At 64.3% G+C, this 24683-nt stretch overlaps 1 protein-coding gene across 3 annotated transcripts in view; it reads left to right on the top strand.

The window, feature by feature from the left end:
* Positions 1-24222, top strand: part of HDLBP (high density lipoprotein binding protein) — a 29108-nt gene extending 4886 nt beyond the window's left edge. Inside the window, exons 1-28 of one of the 3 annotated variants that reach the window (XM_007531980.3) lie at positions 8521-8602; positions 10246-10308; positions 10540-10651; positions 11030-11187; positions 11569-11784; positions 13868-14074; positions 14145-14360; positions 14477-14683; positions 14798-14905; positions 15498-15602; positions 15777-15855; positions 16492-16631; positions 16925-17029; positions 17120-17233; positions 17542-17628; positions 17726-17857; positions 18778-18996; positions 19119-19340; positions 19428-19646; positions 19904-20042; positions 21360-21514; positions 21799-21903; positions 21991-22125; positions 22455-22598; positions 22769-22954; positions 23279-23395; positions 23486-23614; positions 23693-24222. In XM_007531980.3, coding sequence (XP_007532042.1) covers positions 10576-10651; positions 11030-11187; positions 11569-11784; positions 13868-14074; positions 14145-14360; positions 14477-14683; positions 14798-14905; positions 15498-15602; positions 15777-15855; positions 16492-16631; positions 16925-17029; positions 17120-17233; positions 17542-17628; positions 17726-17857; positions 18778-18996; positions 19119-19340; positions 19428-19646; positions 19904-20042; positions 21360-21514; positions 21799-21903; positions 21991-22125; positions 22455-22598; positions 22769-22954; positions 23279-23395; positions 23486-23614; positions 23693-23779 — 3807 coding nt within the window. In that variant the 5' untranslated portion in view covers positions 8521-8602; positions 10246-10308; positions 10540-10575 and the 3' untranslated portion in view covers positions 23780-24222. Of the gene's footprint in view, positions 1-8520; positions 8603-9319; positions 9406-10245; positions 10309-10539; positions 10652-11029; positions 11188-11568; positions 11785-13867; positions 14075-14144; positions 14361-14476; positions 14684-14797; positions 14906-15497; positions 15603-15776; positions 15856-16491; positions 16632-16924; positions 17030-17119; positions 17234-17541; positions 17629-17725; positions 17858-18777; positions 18997-19118; positions 19341-19427; positions 19647-19903; positions 20043-21359; positions 21515-21798; positions 21904-21990; positions 22126-22454; positions 22599-22768; positions 22955-23278; positions 23396-23485; positions 23615-23692 lie in introns of those variants that run through there. The other 2 variants (XM_060193605.1, XM_060193606.1) reach the window with 2 other exon arrangements.
* The last annotated feature ends 461 nt before the right edge of the window (positions 24223-24683 follow it).

Below are 24683 nucleotides of genomic sequence, written 5' to 3'. Positions count from 1 at the left end.
TGACGAAGCAGAACATAGTTCAGGGCCCTGCTGTGCTGGGCAGGAGCCTCCTCTTGGCCCTGACCTGCACCCCACTGACTGCTGCTTTTCCTGCCTGGACCCCACCAGACAACCTTGTTCTGGGAGGAGCATGCGGGCAGCCTGGTGTCCTGGGTGAGCTCTGTGGCAGAGCCAGGGCCCTTCCAGGGAAATCCTGTGGGGAGGGACTGGGGTGAGGGGCTTGCGGCAGCCAGCGGCGTTCAGACACTGGGCTAGGGGGCAGGGAAGGTGTGATTCAGGGGCTGGGGGCAGGGAAGCTGAGAGTTCAGAGCCCAGGACTAGGCCACATGGGGCTGTGAATCGGGGACCCGGCAGAGCTGGCTGAGCTCCCGGCTCTGGTTTCTGGTTCCAGGTCGCCTGCAGACCTCTGGGCGTGTGCGCCTCCTGGGGGACAGAGGGCACCTCCCTGCCTGGGTGGCACTTGGGTGGCAACTGCCCCTTCCCAGCACATCTGGAGGCTGTGCAGAGCTGGCTCCTGAGGAGGTTGCCACAACAGGCGGCCCTGAGGGAGATGGCGAGGTGCCAGTGGCCTTGCCCAGAGAGGCCTGGCCGCTGGAGCCGGCAGGAGTGGCCCTGGCACAGAAGGCCGGGCCGGCCCTTGGCTTTGGCTGGCGGCCGGGGTGAGGTGAAACACAGGGCTCCTGCAGCCTCTCAGCTGCTGGGGCTTCTCTCTCAGTCTCGATCCCGAAGTGAACGTCTGGGAGGAGCTTAGTGCTGGCCAGAGGCCCCGAAGGTCCACGACTGTCCCTTGCTGGTCCTCACACACAGGTGACCGCTGACTCGCAGAGCGGCTGGAAATGGTGCTGTGGGCCCCACAACTGGAGACCTTTCTGGCCCTTGGGTCCTGCATGTACCTCCCACCCTGCCGGTCCCTCCTGGAGGTCCCCGTGCCTGTACAGAGAGAGAGGTCCCTGTCCAGCGAAGGCCTGTGCTCCTCTGCGCCAGGTAGTGGGCTCAGCTCAGACTGCAGGCTGCCCACTTGCCCACTTGTCCCCTCTCCCCTGTGCCCCACAATGCCCTTATGGGGAGGGGGCTCTTCTTGGGTAAAAAGCCCCAGAGTGCTTTTCGCATGTCCATTCTGAAGGGTTGGGGCCACCCTCGGGGGCATGGTCACTCATGGGCTGTGCCCTTGCTTTGATGCCCTCCCTGCACGTCCTGTGCTCAGGACTGTGGGCTAGGGGAGCTTGGGAGATCAGTGCAGCTTCCGGGCCTCTCCGTCGATCGCAGTCTGCAGCTGGTGAGTTGGAGGCGGCCGGGAAGAGACGCGGTCGCAGCCGCGCCCGCAGTGCAGTGCTAGGTCAGACTTGTCAGTCTCACACTCGGAGGAGTCTCCGGTGTGGCGCAGAGCACCGGGCCACCTGTGAGCCGGGATGTGGCCAGAGAACAGAATGGACCTTCTCACCAGGACCCAGCGCCGGGCACTCGACCCTCCTTGGACCTGAGCCGGTTCTTGTGGGGCGGGGGGGGGGGGGGGACTGCCTCTGCACTGGGCCTACTCGTTCTCATCAGCTTCCTGTTGTGAGAGGCCATCGTGCTTCGTCGTCTGTTTAGAGCCAGACCACCACTCTGGCTTCTGCAGGGTCGGGGATCTGACTTGCTGCGCCCTGCCTGCCAGTCCTATGCTCTGCCCACTGCACCACCTCCCTGTCCTGGGGCGGTGCGTTGTTGTAGGTCTGGTGTCCTTGTCGGGGCCTGGCTGGCCGGAGACCCCGAGAGCCGCCTCTTACTTCCTTCCAGCCCGTCCTGCCATCACCCACTCGCCTTTCTCTCTGGGGCTCTCTGCCTCGCAGCCCACCCCTAGCCAGTGGGTTCCCCGGGGTGGGCACAGCTGTACGTGTTTGCCTGTCGGCTCCCTCCTCCGCCCAGGGACTGCCCTCCTGCTGCTCCCACTCCTGTCTCTGCAGGAAAGGGACGGTCCTCTGAGGTGTTTTCCAGTGAGAAGCTACCTGTGCCATCCTGCTGTCAGTCAGAAGCTCTGGGGGTGTGAGTAAGTCTCCTGAGTGGTCTCCTGGGTGACCCGCAGCCTCCTCCCCTCCTTCCCGGCAGGCTGACCAAAGCTGCCTGTTTGTGGCTCACATGGCCAAGATCTCCTGTGAGGAGGGACAGGGATCGAGACCCCCAGCCAACAGCCAAATGGTCCTGGTCTTCCTCTTTCCTCAGGGCTTTCCCTTGGCACACAGCCACACCGGGGCCTCCATTCGGCTGACCTGTGTGTGCCCACAACATCCCAGCTCTTGACAGATGCCCGTGGGCCGTGGGGGCTCTTGGCTTTGTGGTCCCCCCCCCCCCCCCCCCCCCCCGCGTCTGGTCCCTCTGGGAAGGATTAGTGTTTCGCTCAAGCTCTGCATTTCACTCGCCTATTCACACCACAGCAGGGGGACACCCAGGCCTTCCCCTAGGGCGTGAGGAAGCCCTGTGTGTGAGTCCGTGCCCTCCAGCGTCACGGCGTGCACACGGGGGCCACGGGGCCTGCTTCCTCTGCCGAGCCGGCCCCCCGCCCGCCGTGCACACCCCGCCTTTCCGCCACCGCGCCCCGCTGTGTGGGGACAACGCGCAGCCGATCCCTCGGCTCAGCTCTGGGTCCCCTAGCGGGCACAGGACCCAATTAATGCCGTGGAGGCGCAGAAATAATTTGCAGGCTTCTCGTGGGCAAAGAAGTTCTGCTTCCTTCAGAAAATGTGATCGCTGCCTCTTGCCCCACTGTTGCCGCCTCAGAGCGACTGAGGGGCCTGTCCCCGCTGCTGCCGTGTCTGGCTGGTGATGTCTGCTCGTCCCTGGTTCTTGCCTTTTTACACAGCTCTGATTTCCTCCTGCATCGGGCAGGACTTGTCGCTCTTGTCCTCGAGACGTCCTGTGAGTCCCGTCAGTGATGCTCTCGGGCCGCTGTCACCGCGCCTTCTCTAGCCCGGCCCCCGTTTCTGGTTTCTCTGTTCTGCTTCCTCACCCCCAAATTCTCCTTGTGGGTTTGCTTTAAAGCAGAGCTCAGAAAGTGGTGACGGTGTTCACTCATGTGGAGCCTAAAGAGTTGAAACATATAAGAAGTGGCCAAACTGTCTCTAGGACGTGGTATGGGGCACGATGGCAGTTATCGATGGTGTGGGGCTGTGCCCTGCAATCTTAACTGTCTGTCACCCACTGTTCACCACACGCTTAAAAGTAGCTTTGAAGAAACGTGAATGCAGCAAAGTCGAGATGTCACGCCATGTGGCGGGCGACACTGAGCATGTGTGTTGATGTGTGCGGGTCTTCCAGGGGCCCCTCCACGCGTCTGGGGAGTTTTCTCACTCTCTGTGGACTCTGAGCCACAGCGAGACGCCGTGAACTTGCAGGCCAGTGTCTTTCGTCACTTGTTAGGTCTGGAGCGGCTCCTCTTCCTCTGTCCCCTCGTGCTGTGTGCTGTGAGGTGTCCCACCCTCTGCCCCTGCTCGCCACTCAGGTGAGGTGTGTTGGGAGGTGGCTGAGACACTGGCCCGGCTGGCCTTCCAGTCACCAGGGGCGCAGAGGTCTGTGCTGAAGAAAGGTCAGGATGGGCTTTTTAGGGTTCAGGGTGGGCTGGTGCAAAGTGGCAGAGTGATGTTGTGTTTCTGTGACTTTTCCGCTCCCGGAGCGACAAATCGCTGAGCCTCAAACTGCCGGGTTAACGTGTATACCTGTGCCCCTCCCCCCTGAAAATCAGTGCTGCACCCCAACTCTGCTGGCCCGTGTCCTTGGTCGACAGGCCCCGTGGCAGGCAGTCACCTGTGTGGGTGGGCTGAGCTGGCCGTGGTCGTGTTCCCACCTGTGCCAGCTGGTTTCTTTAATCTCACATCCATCATTCCCTGGAGGTAGCACACGCACTCCCTTTGCCCCAAGGAACCCTGGCTCTTTCCAGTGGTGGGGGGAGGGCTCTAGCCGAGACGCCCGTAGCTCTTCAGTGTCTGGCTTCACTGACGTCTCCGTAGCGCATAACTTCTGATTTTTTTTAAAAAATATTTTATTTATTCCCTTTTGTTGCCCTTGTTGTTTTATTGTTGTAGTTATTATTGTTGTTGTCCTCGTTGTTGGATAGGACAGAGAGAAACAGAGAGGAGGGGAAGACAGAGAGGGGGAGAGAAAGACAGACACCTGCAGACCTGCTTCACCGCCTGTGAAGCGACTCCCCTGCAGGTGGGGAGCCGGGGTTCGAACCGGGATCCTTATGCCGGTCCTTGTGCTTTGTGCCACCTGCGCTTAGCCCGCTGCGCTACAGCCCGACTCCCAACTTCTGATTTCTGTGCAACACCAGGAAACGAATGGTGTGCCAGCCGGGGACCTCCCCGCCGGAGCTGCTGGTTTTGTACCGTGAAAGGGGCACAGAGCGAGAACCACAGTGCCATGCTGCGCCTTGAGCCCAGGGCCTCGGGCATGTGGCGTGTGTGCTTCTGCTGAGCTGGCCTCTGGGCTCCGCCGAGAACCTGGATTCCTGACGTTGGCTTGTCTGCCCATGACCCTGTCTTACAACACTGCTCCGGGCACACGCCAGATGGGTTAGGGCTGTTCATCTGGCCTTTATTCTAGGTGCTGCATTCCCTCACCTGGGAAAAGCCAGGCGCCATTTCCATCTTGGTGGCTCCAGGCAGAGTGGCCGTGACTCCCCAGGCCTGGCAGAGCCGCTGTGAGGGGCCACTGCAGGGAGAGCCCCTACACTGAGGCCCTTTGCAGAGTCACAGGGTCAGTCAGGCTTGCCGGCTGCCAAGTGGCGTGCTCACACAGCACGGAGGGGTGGCGGCCGTGCCCTCCCACCATCATGGTTACACCAGCAGCATCTTAGTCAAGCAGGGGGCTTAGGGGTCCTCAGCCCCTGACCGGTGCGCACTGGGAGACACTTGGGGCAGAGGTGGCCTCCCGGGGCCCGAGGCCAGGCCCAGGCCAAACTCCATGCTGGCACCCGTGCTCTGCCCTCCCGTCCCCGCTCCGCTCACAGCACAGCAGCCTGCTCATGGGAGGCGTCCAGCTGCGCGCGGGGCCTGGGCTGGACTCGGTCGCGTGAGGTCCTGGGTCCCACTCCCGGCCTTGCGCGCTGTCCTCTCTCCTAAGTTTTGCCTTTTTTAAACGCAAGTGGTCAGCTTCTAGAACCCGAGACTTGCATGCCCAGGAGTGCGGGTGGCCCAGTGTGGTACGCCTCTCTCTACACATCATCTGCCACCCTCCGTGTTTCCCCAAAATAAAGCATTGGTCCAGAGAGGCGACTGAGTGCTGGTGTGTGCCTGACACCGTGAGTTCACATCTCCAGTACCACATGAAGACAGAACATCTTCGAGATGATGGGGACCCAGCACCCATCGGGGTGTGTAGTGTGCGCGGTGATGGCTGCTGCCAGCCAGGGCTGCCCGTGGGCACGGGAGGTGCGGACCACTGAGCCTGTGGCCTTTTTAGCACGGACCCCGAAGCTTTGCAGATGGAGACGCTCAGTTTACATGGCAGCATTGAAGTTGTTGTACGAGCCTCTCCCGCTGCGGCTGGGGTGGGACAGGCTGACCTAGGACACGGGCTCCTCCCTCCAGTGCATGAAGCAGGAATGCGGTGCGGGAGTGAACTTGTGAGTCGGCCGTCCTTGGGGAGCACCCGGGCTCCCTCCCCGCACCTGACATCTCCCTCCATGCCCCTTTAGAGCTGGGGCAGGTGGCGGGGCTCGTGCCCGGCTCGACGGGACAGACGCTCAGCCCGGCCCTGTTGGACCCACGCAGGTCTCGGCTGACGCCAGGAGGGCTGGGGGTGAGAGCACACCCACCCACGCGGGCTCTGTGCAGGCGCTCAGGACACCGAGGCCTGTGGGGCCTTGAGGTGCCAGCACCTCCTGCCTGAGTTCTGCCCCCCCCCCCCCCCCCGTGTGCTGTTAAAAGGTAAAGCTGTGGTGTGACTGCAACTGTGGACATATACTGGAGAGAGGTTGTGCCTTGGAGGAGGCTGAGCCGAGCCGGGAGAGCACAGAGCTTGTTGAGCAAGGCCTTGTTGCTTCTGTAGCAAGTCTGCGGGAGAGCTGTGCGTGTGCACGTCTCGGCAGTGGTGCTCGCACATGGAGGACTTACTGGAGTCCTGCACAGCACTGACTTGTGGCAGCGTCTGGAATTGACCCTGGGACCTCAGAGCCGCCAGCGTGAAAGTCCTTTGCAGAACCAGTGCACTGTGTCGCCCGCCCTGCCAGATTGTTTCTGAGTTTGTTGTTACTGGTGTTCTGGAAGGAACTGATCTGTGTGGCATTCTAGACCTGGGAGTTCTCTGGTGGGTCCGCAGCCCTTCTAATGCTGGTTCTGTTCGAGCTCGTTTCTGGAGGAGCCTCGGCCCACCTGGTGTTCCTGCTGGGGACTTTGGGCCTGCCCCCCTGTGAGTTGGGTTTCATGGGGCAAAGCCTCCTGCCTGGCTCTGGCTCCTGGACATGGCGGCTGGGTTGCTTCGAGAAGGCCGGCTGCCTGCCCAGCCCAGGCCACAGCCTTGACGTCCTGGGCCCTGGGGCTGGGGCTGGGGCTGGGGCTGGGGCTGGGCCTGGGGCGGGCTGCCTGCACAGGGGCCCCAGCCTTGCTCACTCTGGGCTTCCCACTCAGGAGATCACTAGCTCTTCCTGGACTTGGCTTTTAAGAACCAAGGTGCTCGGTACACATTTCCACCTGATGGCTTTGTCCTCAAGTGAGCAGAGGCTCCCAGCCGCGTCGGCCCTGCCTCTTGTTGGGGGTGGGGGTACTCACCAGAGCTCTGCCCAGCTCTGCGTCTGGTGCTGCCGGGCACTGAACCTGGCACTTGGAGGCTCAGGTGTGAACAACTTTCTGCACAGCCACTTTGCTCTCCTCACAGCCCGAGTGGGTTGTTTAGGTGTTCTGTTCCTTGTGACCAGACACCCAGTAGAGCAGGTGATTGACCTTGCAAAAGGGCCCAGATCTGAGCCCTCCATGCGGGGCTCACTCCTGGAGGAACAGCTTCATTAACCTGAAGCAGAGCTATGGGGCCTCCCTCCACTCCCTCCCTCTCACCTGCTATCTGGGGAGAAAATTCCATCTGGGTGGGGGAGGGAGCCTAGTGGTTATGCAAAGAGACTCGCATGCCTGAAGCTGCAAAGTCCCAGGTTCAATTCCCCCACCCCACCACCGCCATAAGCCAGAGCTGAATGTCAGGCTTGGGGGGGGGGGAGGGGAGGGTTCCACCAGGAGCAGTGCAGTCATACTGGTATAAAGCCCCAGCAAAGCCTTGGCAGTAAAGACAATAAAAAGAAGTCAAACTTGTGGTTTGGGAGATGGTATTGAACTCTCAGGCACATGTACCAGAGTGGTATCTGGTTCCCCCCCCTCTCTCCTTCTATCTTTCTCATTGATAAATAAAATAAAATTTTGACAAAGAAAGAAAAATAAAATTTTGCACTGCTTGTCTTATGGTTCCAAGGACTGAGATTGGGACAGGGCCTTGGTGCCCTCTCCCGGGAGACCTGGCAGCCTCGCCATGAGTCCAGGGCTGTAGCCAGTGGCCTCCCCAGCTGCACAGGATTTGGATCTCCTGCCTTTGTGAAACTCAAAAGTGAACCCGGGATCTTGTGGCTGCATGGTAGTCTTGAGCAACCTCCCCTGGCTTTTTTTTCCCCCCTGCGTTTATTTTAGAGAGGGAAGGAGGAGAGATGCCGCTCCACTCCACCTTGAGACTCCTTTAGTGCTGTCCATAGTGCTCCCATATGATGCTGGGGGTTTGAACCCTGGTCCTCACACGCAGCAGGGTGTGAGCTTCACCAGAAGTCTTTCCCAGACCCCATCTCGTTTCTCTAGACTTAGATGCCCATCCCTGGCCTGAAAGGCTCCTTCTGGGGGGGGGGGGCTTGCTTTCTGCCTCACCCATTTCCAGTTGGCACTGGGTGTCTTGATGGGCCTGGCATGTGGGTCAGGGTGCTCCTCTGCTGGGGGCTTCATTCCCACCTAGCCTGCTTCTCGCCCCGCTGAAGGTGGAAACCCCAGGGGTCACAGGTGTCCAGATTGTGGGGCTGGGGTGGGATCTGGGCCTGGGGAGCCAAGCAGGAAGGTCCCGCCATCCCCAGGGCTCTGCTGGGCCTCCCTGGAGCTGCTCCCCAGGGTGGCAGACCTCCGCCGGGCTGCTCCCGCCCTCACCGACTCCGCAGCTGTGTCCTGGTCCCCATGGGACACCCTGGGCCTGTCCCCCGAGTCCTCTCGGGCGGGGTGCACCTGGAGCCGGTAGCCAGGGTGAGGAGTGGGGTGTCTTTGCAGGCGGCGCCCGGGGGCTGGGCTGTGCAGGGTGCACCCAGGGAGCTGCGGGTGTAGCCAGGTGGTGTAGTCACCCGCCGCCCTCAGCCCCGGAGCCCGCGGGGCGCACTCGCAGAGTTGGGGTGAGTTGCAGGGCCCCGGGGCAGGGGACCCCGACCTGGGCCGGGCGGGCAGGGCCGGCGGGACTCCGTGGGCGCGGCGCGGGGCGGGCCCCTGACGTGTCTCTGCGGGATTGGAGCCGCCGCCCTACTTAGCCGCCGGGGCCCGGGCGCCGGCCTCCAGCTCCGGCCTCTCGGCGCCGCCAGGACGCACGGACACTCGGGCACGGGACGGGACGGGGGCGACTCAGAGTGAGCGCGGGGGGCGGGGGGCGGGGGTGCGGGCGGTCCTCGTCTGCCGGGACTCCGGGACTCCCCCTGCGCTCCGCTCCGCTGCGCCCACGTCTCCACTGCGCATGGCCGCGCGTCCCGGTCCCGGCAGCCGGGGCGCAGAAACTTTGCGACCGCGGACGGGACGGGACGGGACGGGACGGGACGGGACGGGACGGAGGAGACGGGACGGGGCCGGCCCGGGACCGGGGGAGACGAGGGGGGCGGGAGGGCCGCGCTGACGTGGGCCGCCCCTCCCCCACCGGCGGCGCCCTCCCCCCGGCTGGGGGTGGGGCGGCCGCGACCCCGGGACCCCGCCTTCGGCTGCTGCGCCCGCCGAGCCCCCCAGTGCCCCGCACCGCCCGCGGGCGGAGAGGCCCGGTGCGGACCGCGCGCTCGGGCCCTTTAAGCCTGTCCCCGCCCGCCCCGTGGCGGTGGGAGGACCTGCTGAGGTGGCAACTGCAAGTTCCTCCCCAGCGCCCTGGGCTCCGGCCAACTTCCCCTCCGGCCGGCCGGCCACGCTGCACCGCACCGCCGGCCCTGAGCCCCGTCCTGCAGGGCCCCTTCCCGCCCAGCCCCGCTCGCCTAACCCGCCTCCTCCCGGGGGTCCCTGGCGGGAGGGGAGGGGTGCGGGCCGCTGCTCTCTGGGAGCTGGCGAGGCCCAGGCCCAGGCTGGAGCGGGGCGGGTGGGGGCTCAGGTGTGCGAACAGCCCTCGTGCCAGACCCGAGGGCCGGGTCTGATGCCCGGGGCGGCGTGACTCTTCCTGAAGGGCTTCACGGAGGAGGAGGTGAGGGGCCGCCGTGGTGTCCGACTTGGGGGAGACGCTCAGTCGGTACCATCCTGCCCAGCACTGTCCCGGGGCCTGGGACTGACGTCTGGGCGAGGTGGGGCCGAGTGGGGCTCAGCTGGCGGGGGCACACCGCCGGGCTCACCGGGAGCGTGGGGGAGAGAGGCCTCGGCACCTTGGAGTGACGTGGCACCCGGCCCGCCGTGGGTGGTCGCAGGTGGAAGGTCGGCGGGTCTGGCCGAGCCCAGGTCGCGCGTCCCTGCGGCTGCACCGGCCACCGGCTGGCTTAGTGTGGGCTCCGGGGAGCGAGGGGGTGCTGCGTCTGGGAAGCCTGTTTGGTTCACGTCGCTGCCTCTGAAACCCCCCCCCCCCAGCCTGTGACTTGGCCAGCTCTGGAGGCCTCCTGCAGGCCGTGCCCCGGCACACGCCTGCACCGAGATTGATGGGCAAGAACTTGGGGGTTGTGGACCCCCGTTTCAGCCCAGGCCTCCCCGTCAGTCTTCCACCCTGCTCGGGACCCCAGGCCTCGGCGGCCCAGCAGTCAGTCCTGGGTCCCCCACCGTGCGCCGCCTTTGAAGGTCTCTCCGGCCATGCCACTTTCTGGCCTGGTTTCTAAATCCTCGGTGGCTTAGGAGAGACCAGAGGGTTTACAGGGCCACGGCAAGAGCAAAGTGACTGCACGGCCACATCTGGCCCAGGCAGAATGGCGGCCTTTCTAGAAGTGGCCGAGCCGGGCTCTGGGGCCACCAGGGCCTGGGGAGGGCGGCTGCAGCAGGCGGTGGGGGTCCGGGTGTGGAGCTCAGACCAGTAACTCTTCCTGCTCTGCTGTCCCCTCAGCCGAAGCTGGCAGGCTAGCGGGCGGCCTCAGGACGGACTCCCTGGCTACTGACCATTTTGCCGGTGAGCCTCTGCAGGGGCGCGGACCACAGCACCTTCTCTCCAGGCGTGGCCGTGAGCTGTGTTCAGGCGGGTCTGATCTTCCCATCACCCCTGGGCTCCCCAAGGCCGGAGCAGTGGTGTCTGTTGGCCTTTGGGGCGCCCCTGCCCCGAGTGGCCCACTCTGCAGCCCAGATCCTCCCCCAATGGGAGCCTCAGGGCCAGTCACCCAGCATCCCTTCCCGTCCCCCACAGTGGCTCCCCGGATTGTGTGCACACGCGAGATCAACCATGAGCTCCGTCGCAGTTTTGACCCAAGAGAGCTTTGCTGAACACCGAAGTGGGCTGGTGCCGCAACAGATCAAAGGTAACGGTCAGGGTGGCGGTGGGTGGGTGGCTCTCACCGCTGTGAGGAGCAGGACTGTCCCCAAGCCTGCTGCTGCAGCACTGAAGGAAAGTCTGGACTGTGGGGTGTGGGGAGGAGTCCCGGGTGTCAGGGCCCAGACGGGGACCGGGTGTGAGTGGCCCAGCTAGGTCTCAGGCACCTCCAGACTTCCACGCAGAGATAACAGCCGGGTCCCCCTCCCTGTGCACGCCAGCAAGAGGGCAGGGGCCGTGACCAGTCCAGCCGGGTCGGTGCCTGCCAGGCATCTGTCAGGTCACGTGGAAGCGGAGCCCGGGCCCGGCACCACAAGGCTCCAGCTGGACCCTACGCTGAAGCCGTGGCTTCCTCTCTGGCTTCCAGTTGCCACTTTAAATTCCGAAGAGGAGAGCGACCCCCCCACCTACAAGGATGCCTTCCCCCCGCTCCCCGAGAAAGCTGCTTGTCTGGAGAGTGTCCAGGAGCCTGCGGGCGCCTGGGGCAACAAGATCAGGCCCATCAAGGCCTCCATCATCACTCAGGTAGCCCCCTCCACCACCACTCCCCGTTCCCCACCTCCCCTCACTCAGGTAGCCCCCCTCCACCACCACTCCCCGTTCCCCACCTCCCCTCACTCAGGTAGCCCCCCTCCACCACCACTCCCCGTTCCCCACCTCCCCTCACTCAGGTAGCCCCCTACCTTTCCCAGGGAGTATCTGGTAGAGGGACTTTGAACCTGCAAAAGGGGGTGTAGAGCTTCCCCAGAGGGACCCACCCGCTCCACAGCTGACAGTGGCCTCGGCACAGGACCAGCCCCATGTCCAGGCCACGGGGACCCGTCCCCGGCAGCTGATGACCTGTGCCACCTACCCAGCCCATCGCCATGCTCCCTCCTCTCCTTGACCTCGCCCTTGCTCGGGCAGGTGTTCCACGTGCCCCTGGAGGAGAGGAAGTACAAGGACATGAACCAGTTTGGAGAGGGTGAGCAGGCCAAGGTCTGCCTGGAGATCATGCAGCGGACGGGCGCCCACCTGGAGCTGTCCCTCGCCAAGGACCAGGGCCTGTCCATCATGGTCTCGGGCAAGCTGGATGCTGTCATGAAAGCCCGCAAGGACATTGTTGCCCGGCTGCAGACTCAGGTGGGTGCTCTGCTTCCTGCCCTGGTAGGCACCTGCCTACACGGAGAGCGGGGCACCACATCAGTCTGGCACCTTCAGCATCAGCTCAGCAGGGGCAAGGCTGTCGGGCGGGCTGCAGACCTCTGTCTGGCCCAGGCTCCCTGCTGGCTCCATAGAAGCGAGCGCCCTGAGACTTCCCAGAGGCCTGGGTGAGGGTCCTGCTGCCCATAGAAGCGAGCACCCTGACACTTCCCAGAGGCCTGGGCGAGGGTCCTGCTGACTCCCACAGCTTCTTGGGCTCATAGGTGTCAGTCCAGTGGGCGTCGTGCACACTCCCCCTGGGGCCAGGGACCAAATTGGAGAGCAGCTCCTGACCTTGGGGGCCCAGAGGCCTTCACTGTCGGTTAGGGGGCATGTGTGTGCCCGCTGTCTTCCTCTCAGTACCCACCTGCCATGGGCATGTCCTCCATCAGCCCAGGTGACACAGGCCTCACCGAGGGCGTCTCTGGCCAGTAGGCACCTTGGGGTGTGCCCATCCACACTGCAGCCCCCTGGACCTCCCTATGGCCGGCGTCTGACGCTAGGAGCCAGGGTCTGGGGTTCTTGGGGCAAGTGTACAACCGAGGCGTGGCCCCTGGATGCTCGATGCCAGGCTGCTGGTGCCCGTGGGCTGATTGGCTGTTGGCCATGGCCTCTTGCTCTGCCGTCGCTCACAGGCCTCGTGCTCGGCTCTGTTTTGGTTTTTGTCGTTGCTGGAGCTCCAGTGCTCTGGGTTGTCTCAGAGACGGGGGGGGGGGGGGGGCACCCTGTGAGCTGCTCCGCCAGCCCTACCCATGTCCCTCTTTCTAGATCATCGCCTGGCTTCTAACGCTTCTCCCACCGGCTCTGGTTAGCCCTGCCTGGCATTTCCCTGCTTATCTGCCAGCCTGGGGGTGACTGCTGCTCCCCGGTGTTCTCCTGTGGCTACATAAGCCAAGACCACTCGATCTGGAGTCTGCCTTCTCTTTTTCTCTCTCTTTTATCTTATTTACACACCTTGTGGAAGTAGAAAACTAGAGGGAAGCAGGACAGGCCTCTGCAGCCCTGCCCCACCGCTGCCAAGCTCCCACCTGCAGGTGGGGGCAAGGACTTGAACTTGTAACCTGAGCTCTCTACCGGGCCACCACCACCCAACTCCTAGACTTTTTAAATCACACGTGCAAGAAAGAATCACGTGAACAAGACAGAGACACCAGAGCAGCACTGTGGTGCCGGTTGAACCTGGAGCCTCAGGCTGATGCTCTCCAGGCCGTGTCCCTGGGGCCAGGGGGTTCTGGCTCTTCCTGTGAGAGACGGCGAGGGGAAGTAAAGCAGAGACCTCCTCGGGCTAGTGGACTGGCCGTGCCCCTTGGCTCCAGGCTCTGCTTGTGTCTGCCTGCGTGTCTTCCCCTGGGGTGGCAGTCCTCCCTCTGGGGAAGGGGGCATGGGGGTGTGGGCAGTGTCCGGTCCCATCAAGCACGGCCTGGGCTGAGGCGTGTTGACACTGTCACGGTGCTCAGTATGGCTGCAGTGGCCCACGGGGAGTGGGTGAGAGTGCTCCCTCACCCCCCAGAGTCACAGGCTCTGACAGGGTAACAGGTTGGGCTGCTGGGACTCCTCATGTTGGTCCGCCTCTGAGGCCCGTGTTTGCTGAGGGCCCCTCCCGTGCTGCTGTGATGCTCTCCGTGCAGCTGCAAAGCTGTAACCCGGAAGAGAACTTGGTTCACCTGTGGCTTCCTGCTGGTAGCAGAGACGGTCTGCATGTGGCTTTGCAGAGTCCTCTTGGCCGGGGCCTGCACAGAAGCTGCAGCCTTCTCTGGACCAGCTTCTCCCTGATACTACTCCCTGTTTCTGGCTGTTTGGTTCACAGGAAGTAGGGCGTGGGTCACCTCGATCCTCTCAAACAAGGGCTTTATGTGACAGCTTGTGAGAGGTGGCTGCAGGGAGTGTGAGGTTTGGGACGTCGAACTTAGCATTGCTGCCTGGTGATTGGCAGTTGTGGGCCCCCAGGACCTGGCGTGGTTCCCCGGGAGGGCCGTGGGAGGGTGGGGCATGAGGACCCATGCTGGTGCTGCTTGCGCTGCAGGCCTCAGCGACTGTGACCATCCCCAAAGAGCACCACCGCTTCGTCATCGGCAAGAACGGCGAGAAACTGCAGGACCTGGAGCTGAAGACGGCCACCAAGATCCAGATCCCCCGGCCCGACGATGCCAGCAGCCAGATCCGAATCACGGGCACCAAAGAGGGTATCGACAAGGCCCGGCACGAGGTCCTGCTCATCTCGGCTGAGCAGGTAAGCGCCTGGCTGCCCGGGGCCCGGCGCGGCCGGGGCTGCGCTCACCGCTCGCTCGCCTCCCCCCCAGGACAAGCGCGCCGTGGAGAGGCTGGACGTGGAGAAGGCCTTCCACCCCTTCATCTCGGGGCCCTACAACCGCCTGGTGGGCGAGATCATGCAGGACACGGGCACACGCATCAACATCCCCCCTCCCAGTGTCAACCGCACCGAGATCGTCCTCACGGGCGAGAAGGAGCAGCTGGCGCAGGCCGTGGCCCGCATCAGGAAGATCTACGAGGAGAAGGTGGGCTGCTGCCCCTGCTGGGCTCCGCTCCGGGGGTGCCGGTGGGGAGGGGGCCGCCCGCGCTGGCCGGCCCTCGCCGCCGCCGCCTCCTAACAGTCCTCTGGGGTTCTGAGTAGAAGAAGAAGACCACAACCATCGCCGTGGAGGTGAAGAAGTCCCAGCACAAGTACGTCATCGGGCCCAAGGGCAACTCACTGCAGGAGATCCTGGAGAGGACGGGCGTGTCCGTGGAGATCCCACCCTCCGACAGCGCCTCCGAGACCGTGATCCTGCGCGGGGAGCCTGAGAAGCTCGGGCAGGCGCTGACGGAGGTCTACGCCAAGGTACTGCCGGGCCCCCGGGCGGGAGATGGAGCCAGCGCACGCCACGGTGTCCCAGCCGGGGTTGGCCTTGGCGGGTGCCTGCCCTGTGAGCCCACGGCTGTCTCCTGTCCCCAGGCCAACAGCTTCACGGTCTCCTCCATCACCGCCCCTTCCTGGCTCCACCGCTTCATCATCGGCAAGAAAGGGCAGAACCTGGCCAAGATCACCCAGCAGATGCCCAAGGTACAGGGCTGCGGTCCTGAACTGCCAGCCGGCCAGTGGGCTGGGTCCTTCTGGAGACCCCGTGGTCGCCCGTGTGCCGGTGTGGGTGGGCTTCTCTCGCTCCAGCAGCTGCCCTGGAGCCCCTGTGTGTCAGGCAGCTTTGTAGAGGCCTGGACAAGCATCTCAGTCACAGCGCCCCGTGTCACCTGTCCCAAAGCCAAAGCCAAAGCTGGCCCCCCGCAGCGCACAGGCTCTACTCCTGAGCTGGTCCCAGCTCTGCTCCTGAGAGCTGGTCCTGAGCTGGTCCCAGGGCTGCCCACCCCCTGCCCTCTGCTCTGCTCTGGCTAGTCCCAGCTCGGCTTGGAGCTTCCTGCACACGTGAGCAGAATGAGAGGGCACGCCTGCGCTGTCCCCTGTCAGGCTGGGCCTGGTCTCCATTCCTACTAAGCACTGGTCTGGGGCCATGGTCTGTGTGCCCAGATCGCTATGCCAGGGTCAGCCACTGGCCGCCTTGAGCATTCAGGCCCGAGCTCCAGGATGCCCATCTGGAGTGGCCAGGAGAGCACCGATACGAGGAGCCTCTGGGCTCATGGAACGTCCCTCCTGTGCGCAGGTGCACATAGAGTTCACGGAGGGCGAGGACAAGATCACCCTGGAGGGCCCCACGGAGGACGTCAGCGTGGCCCAGGAGCAGATCGAGGCCATGGTGCAGGACCTGGTGAGGCCTTCGGCATGCATAGCTTTCTGCCTGGCAGCCCCGGCAGCCCCGGTGGCTGGCAGTGAGCTGGGAAGCCAGGTTGGGCTCGTGCTGGAAGGCTCCCAGAGGCCCTGCAGGCTCCTCTGGCCGGGCAGGGCCTGAGAGGGGCAGGGCTCACCTCGTCCTGTCCTGCAGGTTAACCGAATGGACTACGTGGAGATCAACATCGACCACAAGTTCCACAGACACCTCATCGGGAAGAGCGGTGCCAACAGTGAGTGTCCCCAGGCTCCTGGCGGGGCCTCTAGTCATTGTCATTGTGTGTGTGTGTCCGTCCCCTGGGGACAGAGGCAGTGGGGAGTCCACCTCCTCAGCCATGCTCGGTGCAGACTGCCCCGGCTCGTAGAGTCCTGGTGAATTCAGTGCTCCCCTCCCTAGTCAAGTAGGCTCGGAGGTGCCCGTGGACACTGGGGGTGATCTGGGCAGCGGACAGCAACGCAGCTGGCAGTGAGCTCTGAACACAGCATCCCACCCCACGCGGCGTGGGGATGGACGGGGCAGCTGGGTCTGCCGGGTGTGGACACATTGTGAGCTGGGGGCTAGGTGAGGCCTGGTGGCATATGAGGGAGCAGTCCCTGTAGTCAGGGGCCTTCGCAGGGGCCGCCAGTGCTCTCCACGCCTGCCATCCTCGTTGGGCTTGCTCTAGAGTGATTTAGACAGTTACTCAGGCTGGTTCTGGCGTGGGGCTGCTCAGTGAAGCCAGGGCTTCTCCCAGCTCCTCCCTGACCCTCCATCATCTGGGACCTGGGCTTGGGGGCCTGGGCCCCTCAGGCCAGTGCCCCTGCTCGGAACTCCAGAGGACCCCGAGGAGCCTGGTTCCGAGTGGCTTGGCGTGACTGTGTGCCTGCAGTCAACAGAATCAAGGACCAGTACAAGGTGTCCGTGCGCATCCCCCCGGACAGCGAGAAGAGCAGCCTGATCCGCATCGAGGGCGACCCACAGGGCGTGCAGCAGGCCAAGCGGGAACTGCTGGAGCTGGCCGCGCGCATGGTGAGCCTCGGCCACGGCACCGCCCTGGGGGCAGAGGCTGCGGGCGTGCCCTGCAGTGCCCGCTTCTGGGACCCAGAACGCCAGGGGGAGCCCATTTCACCTGGCTTCTGGTGCTCAGCCCCAGGTAGCGGCCTGTCCGCCACGCCACTTCCCTGTGCCGCATTCGGAAACGTGGCCCCTGCGGTGTCGTGGGCGAGGGGAAGGTCGGGGCGGGCCCTGGGCAGAGGCCACCCACCCCCAGGACAGGGGCTGCCGGTGCCCGGCCCAGACGCGCCTGTGTGCCGTGTCTCCAGGAGAACGAGCGCACCAAGGACCTGCTCATTGAGCAGAGGTTCCACCGCACCATCATCGGGCAGAAGGGTGAGCGCGTCCGTGAGATCCGTGACAAGTTCCCGGAGGTGAGGCGCCGCCGACGGTCATGGTCGGCCAGTTGGTCGGGCCGGCTGGTCCTTGCAGGGCTAAGGTGGCCTCCTGCCGCTCCCTCCTAGGTTATCATCAACTTCCCAGACCCGGCGCAGAAGAGTGACGTCGTCCAGCTCAGGGGCCCCAAGAACGAAGTGGAGAAGTGTGCCAAGTACATGCAGAAGATGGTGGCCGACCTGGTAGGGCCCCACGTCTGCGGGGCGGTGCCGGGGCACCGTGGGGTTGGTGAGGACGCACCCTTGCCCTGTGAGCTTCTGAGGGGAGAGGGCTGGCCGTGGCTTCGGCTTATGCCTCAGAGCTGATGTGAGCTGGCTGCGGCTGCCCCTGGCTCATCCCTCGACCCAGGGGGCTGGCCCAGCAGCCCACCTGCAGCTCCTTGTTGGGAGTCTCTCGCCCATCCTCCCGAGGGAGGAGCCAGGGAGACCCCAGCTCTGCGGTGCGGGGCGTGCTTCTGGCGTCCCACTGAGGGGCCTCTCCCATTTCCCAGGTGGAGAATAGCTATTCCATCTCAGTCCCGATCTTCAAGCAGTTCCACAAGAACATCATCGGGAAAGGAGGTGCAAACATCAAGAAGGTGACGGTCGCCTTCTGCCCCAGCTCCATTCCCAGGACCTGGCGGCCTGGGCTGCGGGGCTCTGGGTGCTGGCCGCTCACAGCCACTCTTTGCACAGATCCGAGAGGAGAGCAACACCAAGATTGACCTTCCGGCAGAGAACAGCAACTCCGAGACCATCGTCATCACCGGCAAGAGAGCCAACTGTGAGGCTGCCCGCAGCCGCATCCTGTCCATCCAGAAGGACCTGGTGAGGCCCCCGCTGCGGTGCCAGCACGGAGGGCTTCCTGGGGGTGGGGGTGGGGGTCCAGGCTGCGGAATCCTCAGGCAAATGTGCCACCGTCTCCCAGCGTGTCACACTTCTGCCCTCAAACTGCCCACGGCCACCGGAGCTCAAGGTCCCCAGTGCCACGGGAAGGGTGCTGCTCCGGGCTGTGTGGCTCACTCCAGGGGCCCACGGTTTGTCTTGAGCTTTCTTAGAGGGCAAGCCAGAGGGTCAGTGGTGGGTGCTGCCGTCTGCCCGCTGTGCCACCTCTGGGCCACAGCACGGTGTCCACGGGCAGCTTTCTTCACATCCCCCGCCCTTCACTCTGCGGCTGAGCCCTCACTCTGAAACGGCCTCCTGCCCTGCCTCCTCGCTCTTCCCAAAAGTGTCTCCAGGCCACACCCTGGCCCGCTTCGCTGCTGACCCGCCTGCTTGGCGGCTCCGTGGCGCCTGGCAACCGCTTGTCCCTCTCCTGGTTTTGGCGGGGGGAAGAGGCGTTTGCGCGTCCCCGACACCTGTGAAGCCGCCACCCCAGGCTAGACCCCTGGCCCCTCGCGTGCTGGTGTGTGCTCTCTACCCAGTGTGTTCCTTTAGCCCCCGCCCCCCAGCTAGTCCTGTGCTGGTCACCACACACGGGACCGCGTTGTCACACTCAGAGTGTCAGCGACGGGGAGTCCCGGTGCGCTGCTCTGCCTTCCTGCTGGATGTTGTTCTGTCCTGTCCCCCTCGTGGTCGCCAGGGTGGAGGTCTCTGCCGTCTCCCTTTGTCCCCCTGAAGTTGTGCGGGAGACCCAGGCCACACACTCAGCCTTTTTGTTCCGGCTCCCTGCTCATCTGGGGAGATCTGGACTGAAACAGTTTGCCGGCCCGCCCCGCACCATGGCGCCCTTCTGTGCATGTCCCCAGGCCAACATCGCCGAGCTGGAGGTCTCCATCCCCGCCAAGCTGCACAACGCTCTCATCGGCACCAAGGGCCGCCTCATCCGCTCCATCATGGAGGAGTGTGGCGGCGTCCACATCCACTTCCCCGTGGAAGGTTCGGGAAGTGACACGGTTGTCATCAGGGGTCCACTGTCGGACGTAGAGAAGGCCAAGAAGCAGCTCCTCCACCTGGCAGAGGAGAAGGTGAGCATCACCCGGGCTCCTGCCCACTGTCTGGTCATGTCTGGCTGGCCTGGGTGTTCTCCGGTGGGGCCCCTCATCCCAGAATCCCTGTGGGGCACAGCCTGTGGGCTTGGCGTCCGCAGCAAACCAAGAGCTTCACTGTGGACATCCGAGCCAAGCCCGAGTACCACAAGTTCCTCATTGGCAAAGGCGGTGGCAAGATCCGGAAGGTGCGGGACAGCACAGGTGCCCGCATCATCTTCCCCACGGCCGAGGACAAGGACCAGGACCTCATCACTATCGTGGGCAGAGAGGATGCCGTCCGGGAGGCCCAGAAGGAGCTGGAGGCTCTGATCCAGAGCCTGGTAGGCCCCACTGCTCCTGCCCCGCCCTGCCCCGCCCCTCCCACCCCGCCTGCCCCCTGCTCATGGGCTGTGGTGTGCACGCATCAGGACAACGTGGTGGAGGACTGCATGCTGGTGGACCCCAGGCACCACCGGCACTTCGTCATCCGGAGGGGTCAAGTGCTGCGGGAGATCGCGGAGGAGTATGGCGGCGTGATGGTGAGCTTCCCGCGCTCCGGCACGCAGAGCGACAAGGTCACCCTCAAGGGCGCCAAGGACTGCGTGGAGGCCGCCAAGAAGCGCATCCAGGAAATCATCGAGGACCTGGTGGGTGGTGGCGTGGCCCCTGGGCGGCCGTCTCCACCGGTGACAAGTCCCATCCCCGCACACACACTGAAGCGGGTGGGGGGGGGGTATTGAACCTGGAAGCCGCCACCACCTGAGACCTTCCCGACGGCCTCCCGGTGGCCACCAGTCAGGGTGTCGGCCAGCGTGGGGAGGGTACAGGCTCTCCGTCTCGTGAGCCAGAGCCCAGCCGAGGCCCCGCGGTCACCTCCGTGCTCTTGTGCCGTCTCTGCCTCCAGGAAGCCCAGGTGACCATCGAGTGTGCCATTCCCCAGAAGTTCCACCGATCCGTCATGGGCCCCAAGGGCTCCCGGATCCAGCAGATCACTCGGGACCACAACGTGCAGATCAAGTTCCCTGACAGAGAGGAGAATCCAGGTGGGTGGCGCAGCGCCGCTGGGCCTGTGCGCCAGAGGTGTGCCGGCAGGTGTGCCGTGACTGGGCGTGCAGGGCGCTGTCCTGCAGGTGGGTCCTGCGGATCCCGGGAGGGGACCCGAGTGGCTCTTCCGCTCCGAGTGTCCTGCATGAGGGTGGCGGGCCTGACCGGCAGAGCCCACCCTCCTTGGCAGCACTCTTCCCGATGGAAGCTCTGGCCTTCAGAGTCCACGCGTCCCATCCTCTCTGGGCCGGCTCCAGGAGCAGCCCCTGCGCTCGCCCTACACACGTGCGCACACGCCACGCGGCATCTACATGGCAGGCACAGGCGCCTGGCACAGCGCACGTGTGTATGTCACAGGGCTACCACGCTCACGCAGTGTGTGCAGACTGGGCGCCTGCCTGGCACAGCGCACGTGTGTATGTCACAGGGCCACCACTCACCTGACACAGCGCACGTGTGTATGTCACAGGGTCACCACGCTCACGCAGTGTGTGCAGACTGGGCGCCTGCCTGCCTGCCCGCCTGCCTGTACTTGGCCGCTCAGCACGCACACGTGGCGCACATAGGCGTGCTGCCTCCCACAGGTGCACCCACACAAGTGCGGGCGTGCCGGGGGTCTGGTGATGCCACGCCAGCCCTTCGCTAGTTCTGCAGGAAGAGGTTCCTCCCGGAAACGGAGCTGACCTGCCTGCTTGTGACGGCCAGGGTGTGGTGCCACGGTGGCAGCACTGAGTGACCAATGTCCATCCTCACTGAGACGCCTGCATCCAGTGCCCTGCCCCCCGCTCCATCCCTTCCTTTTAATACTTATTCTCTTTTTTTTTTTTTTTTTTTACTGTTGTGGTTGTTACTGTTGTTCTTGATGTCGTCATTGTTGGATAGGACAGAGAGAAATGGAGAGAGGAGGGGAAGACAGAGAGGGGGAGAGAAAGACACCTGCAGACCTGCTTCACCGCCTGTGAAGCGACTCCCCTGCAGGTGGGAAGCCAGGGGCTCAAACCGGGATCCTTACACCGGTCTTTGCACTTTGCGCCACATGTGCACTTAACCCGCTGCACTACCGCCCGACCCCCTGCTCCATCCCTTCTGCTGCTGCGGCCCCGGGGCCACCCTGCCTCTGAGACCCCTCGCTCTCAGTTCGGCCCCGGATCCAGGGTGCCAGCTCCTTGTGGAGAGGGTGCCTGTGGAGTGGCCCTGAGTGCCCGTGCCCTGTTGTCCCTGCCCGGCCTGCTGCCCCAGCCCATCAGGGCTTGGCGGCCTTTGTTCTGAGTGCAGCCACGGCCTGCGTGTTCATGGTCCCCCGCTGCCCCGTGCAGTGCCAAGTGCAGAGCCGGCCGTGCAGGAGAACGGGGAGGACGGCGGGGAGGGCCGAGACACCAAAGAGGCTGAGCCGGGCTCTCCCAGGAGGTGCGACATCATCATCATCTCCGGCCGGAAGGAGAAGTGTGAGGCCGCCAAGGAGGCCCTGGAGGTTCGTGTCAGTCAGTCAGTCCTGTTGTGTGACGTCCCAGTCTGGTGCCCGTCTGTGTGGGGCTGGCCACAGAGCAGCTGGGGAACCCCCCACACCCCCATCCCATCCTTGCGCCAGTACTCCTACCCTGGGAGTGTGGAGGGGAGGGGGCCAAGCCTGCCAGCTAACACCCTCCTACCTTTTATATTCTGTGACCGCGGGGTGCAGCAGCCTGTGGGGTCCCCAGGCTCCCCCGGCAGACCTGGGGGGCACCTGCCCCTCACCCTGACCCCACATCCCCTCAGGCGCTGGTCCCCGTCACCATCGAGGTGGAGGTGCCTTTCGACCTGCATCGATACATCATCGGACAGAAGGGCAGCGGCATCCGGAAGATGATGGACGCCTTCGAGGTGGGCAGGCAGTGCCTCACCCCTGCCTCGGGCCCGCTGCCCTCCTCACCCCTTCCTGGGGCTGAGCCCTCTGTCCCCACGCCTCAGGTGAACATCCACGTCCCGGCCCCTGAGCTGCAGTCTGAGGTGATCGCCATCACAGGCCTGGCCGCCAACCTGGACCGAGCCAAGGCTGGGCTGCTGGAGCGCGTGAAGGAGCTGCAGGCGGAGCAGGAGGACCGGGTATGAATGGGGGCTGGAGGCAGGCGTGGGGCAGGCCTGTGGGGACTCCCGCCACGTTAGGGTCTGTCAGCCCCCACTCCTTCTCGTTTGCCCTCAGTGTTCCTGACACGTGTCTGTCACATAGATTGGGAGAGCTGAGCTGAGCCAAGGGCCCCTCTGCTTGGGACCCCCCCCCCCCAAACCTGGCTCCGCGGGTGTCGCCCAGGTGCAGCCCCTGAGAGGGGCCCCCACACACAGGCTGAGCTTGGCCGAGGCAGGGCAGGCGGCTCCTGGACCTGTGTGTCCGCACAGGACGGGCGAGACTGAGCTGCTTCTGTCGTATCCCGCAGGCTCTGAGGAGCTTCAAGCTGAGTGTCACCGTGGACCCCAAGTACCACCCCAAGATCATCGGCAGGAAGGGCACTGTGATCACCCAGATCCGACTGGAGCACGACGTCAACATCCAGTTCCCGGACAAGGAGGACGGCGGCCAGGTGGGGCCTGGGCGGGCGCAGGGACTCTGCTGGACCTGCACCCCTCGGTGGGCCGCCTCACACACTCCCCGTGTGCCCACTCCCGAGCCGCCCACAGCGCCCGTGCCCTTACCCTACTGCCCATCCTCTCCCTGGGGTCGTTCCTGCTCACCCGCCGCCTGTCCCTTCAGGCCCAGGACCAGATCACCATCACGGGCTACGAGAAGAACACAGAGGCTGCCCGGGACGCCATCCTGAAGATCGTGGGGGAGCTGGAGCAGATGATCTCGGAGGACGTGCCGCTGGACCACCGCGTGCACGCCCGCATCATCGGCGCCCGGGGCAAGGCCATCCGCAAGATCATGGACGAGTTCAAAGTGAGCGAGGGGGCTCGAGGTCAAGCCCGAGCCTCTCCCTCGTTAGTGAATGAGCACGTCTTCCGGGGGACTGGAGGGGCGCAGGCCGCTCCCCGTGTGTGTGTGTGTGTGTGTGTGTGTGTGTGTGTGTGTGTGTGTGTGTGTGTGTCCCAAGCCTCTCCTCATTAGTGAATGAGCGCGTCTTCTGGGGGACTGGAGGGGCGCAGACCGTTCCCCGTGTGTGTTTGTGGGGGGGCTCTGGGAACAGGGTGAGCAGCTTACAGTGCTCCTGCCCCTGGTGACCTGAGGCCCAGGTCCCCTCAGCAGTGCCCCTGCTCCTCACAGGTGGACATCCGCTTCCCCCAGAGTGGGGCTCCAGACCCCAACTGCGTCACCGTGACGGGGCTCCCTGAGAATGTGGAGGAGGCCATCGACCACATCCTCAACCTGGAGGAGGAATATGTGAGTGCGGGAGGGCTGGTGTGTGCATGGCGGGGGTGGGGGTGCCCTGCAGGGCCTGCGCTCCCGTGTGCTGACCACCCCCGCCCCCAGCTGACCGACGTGGTGGACAGTGAGGCGCTGCAGGTGTACATGAAGCCCCCGGCCCACGAGGAGGCCAAGGCCCCATCCAAGGGCTTCGTGGTGCGTGATGCCCCCTGGACCGCCAGCGGCAGCGAGAAGGTGGGCACCCCGGCAGGCACGTGGGGGGGGGAGGGGCTGCCGGGTGAACCCCCACTCAGCTCCACCCCCTTCTTACAGGCTCCTGATATGAGCAGCTCAGAGGAATTCCCCAGCTTTGGGGCGCAGGTGGCCCCCAAGACCCTCCCCTGGGGCCCCAAACGATAATGACAGAAGACAGACACCTCACCAGCCTACTGGCCGAGCCCCACACACAGTTTGTCTCAGTGACCAGCGGCTGGACCCTCGCAAATCGCCGACGCCCCCCTCCCGAGGTCTCGCAGTGAAGCTGGCCCAGCGTGGGGCCAGTCTCTGGCCTGCTCCTGCCCGTCTCGGGCCCGGCCGGCGTCCAGTCTGCCCTGTGACTGGTCTGCTCCCGGCCAGTGGGGCACCGGCGGCTCTGGGACGGCCCCGGGACAGCCCCGGGACAGCCCCCAGCTGCACTCTCTCACCAGGTAATTGGACATTTCACGACATGACGCTCAGACTCTGCTTCCTGGTCCACCCAGCATGTCCGAAAGGCCTCCACGCTGACAGTCCACAGCTGTGGCTGAGTCTACTTCCTGTGTCATGACCTCAGGAAATAAATTTCCTTGACTTTATAAAAGCCACGCAATGCCTTCTTCCTCTCCTGCCTTCACTCTGTGGAACGTAGCCGCCTGCCCAGCCCTGTGGGAGCAGCCCCGAGAGAGAGCTCTGGGGGACATGAGTCTCCAGGTTCTCGGATGACACCAGCACCCCTGAGTCTGCAGGCCGGCCCTGCTGCCCACCTGCCCGCAGGTCCGGCTGCCTGCCCTCGAGTGTGCTGGTTGTCTGGTGTGGGCTACCTGCTCGCAGCCTCTGGACCTGGTGGCAGTCGGCCATTGAAAGACTGAGGCCAATGCCCGGGGGCTGGCATCCTCCCTCGCCGGCAAGCAGCCCAGAGCCAGCCTGCACCCTGCTGTCCTGTGGCCATCTGCCTGACCTCAGCCCAGCCCCATGTCACCCAGTGTCACCCTATGTCACCACTGGCCTGAGGGTGACAATCACAGGGACCGGGTGTGGGGGTATTGTCCACGGTTGGGTTCTGGCC

This window comes from Erinaceus europaeus, chromosome 7, assembly GCF_950295315.1.
Source record: "Erinaceus europaeus chromosome 7, mEriEur2.1, whole genome shotgun sequence".
NCBI classification, from domain to species: domain Eukaryota; kingdom Metazoa; phylum Chordata; class Mammalia; order Eulipotyphla; family Erinaceidae; genus Erinaceus; species Erinaceus europaeus.
Note: the sequence above shows the minus strand (reverse complement) of the source record. Positions and strands in the feature narration are given on the sequence as shown.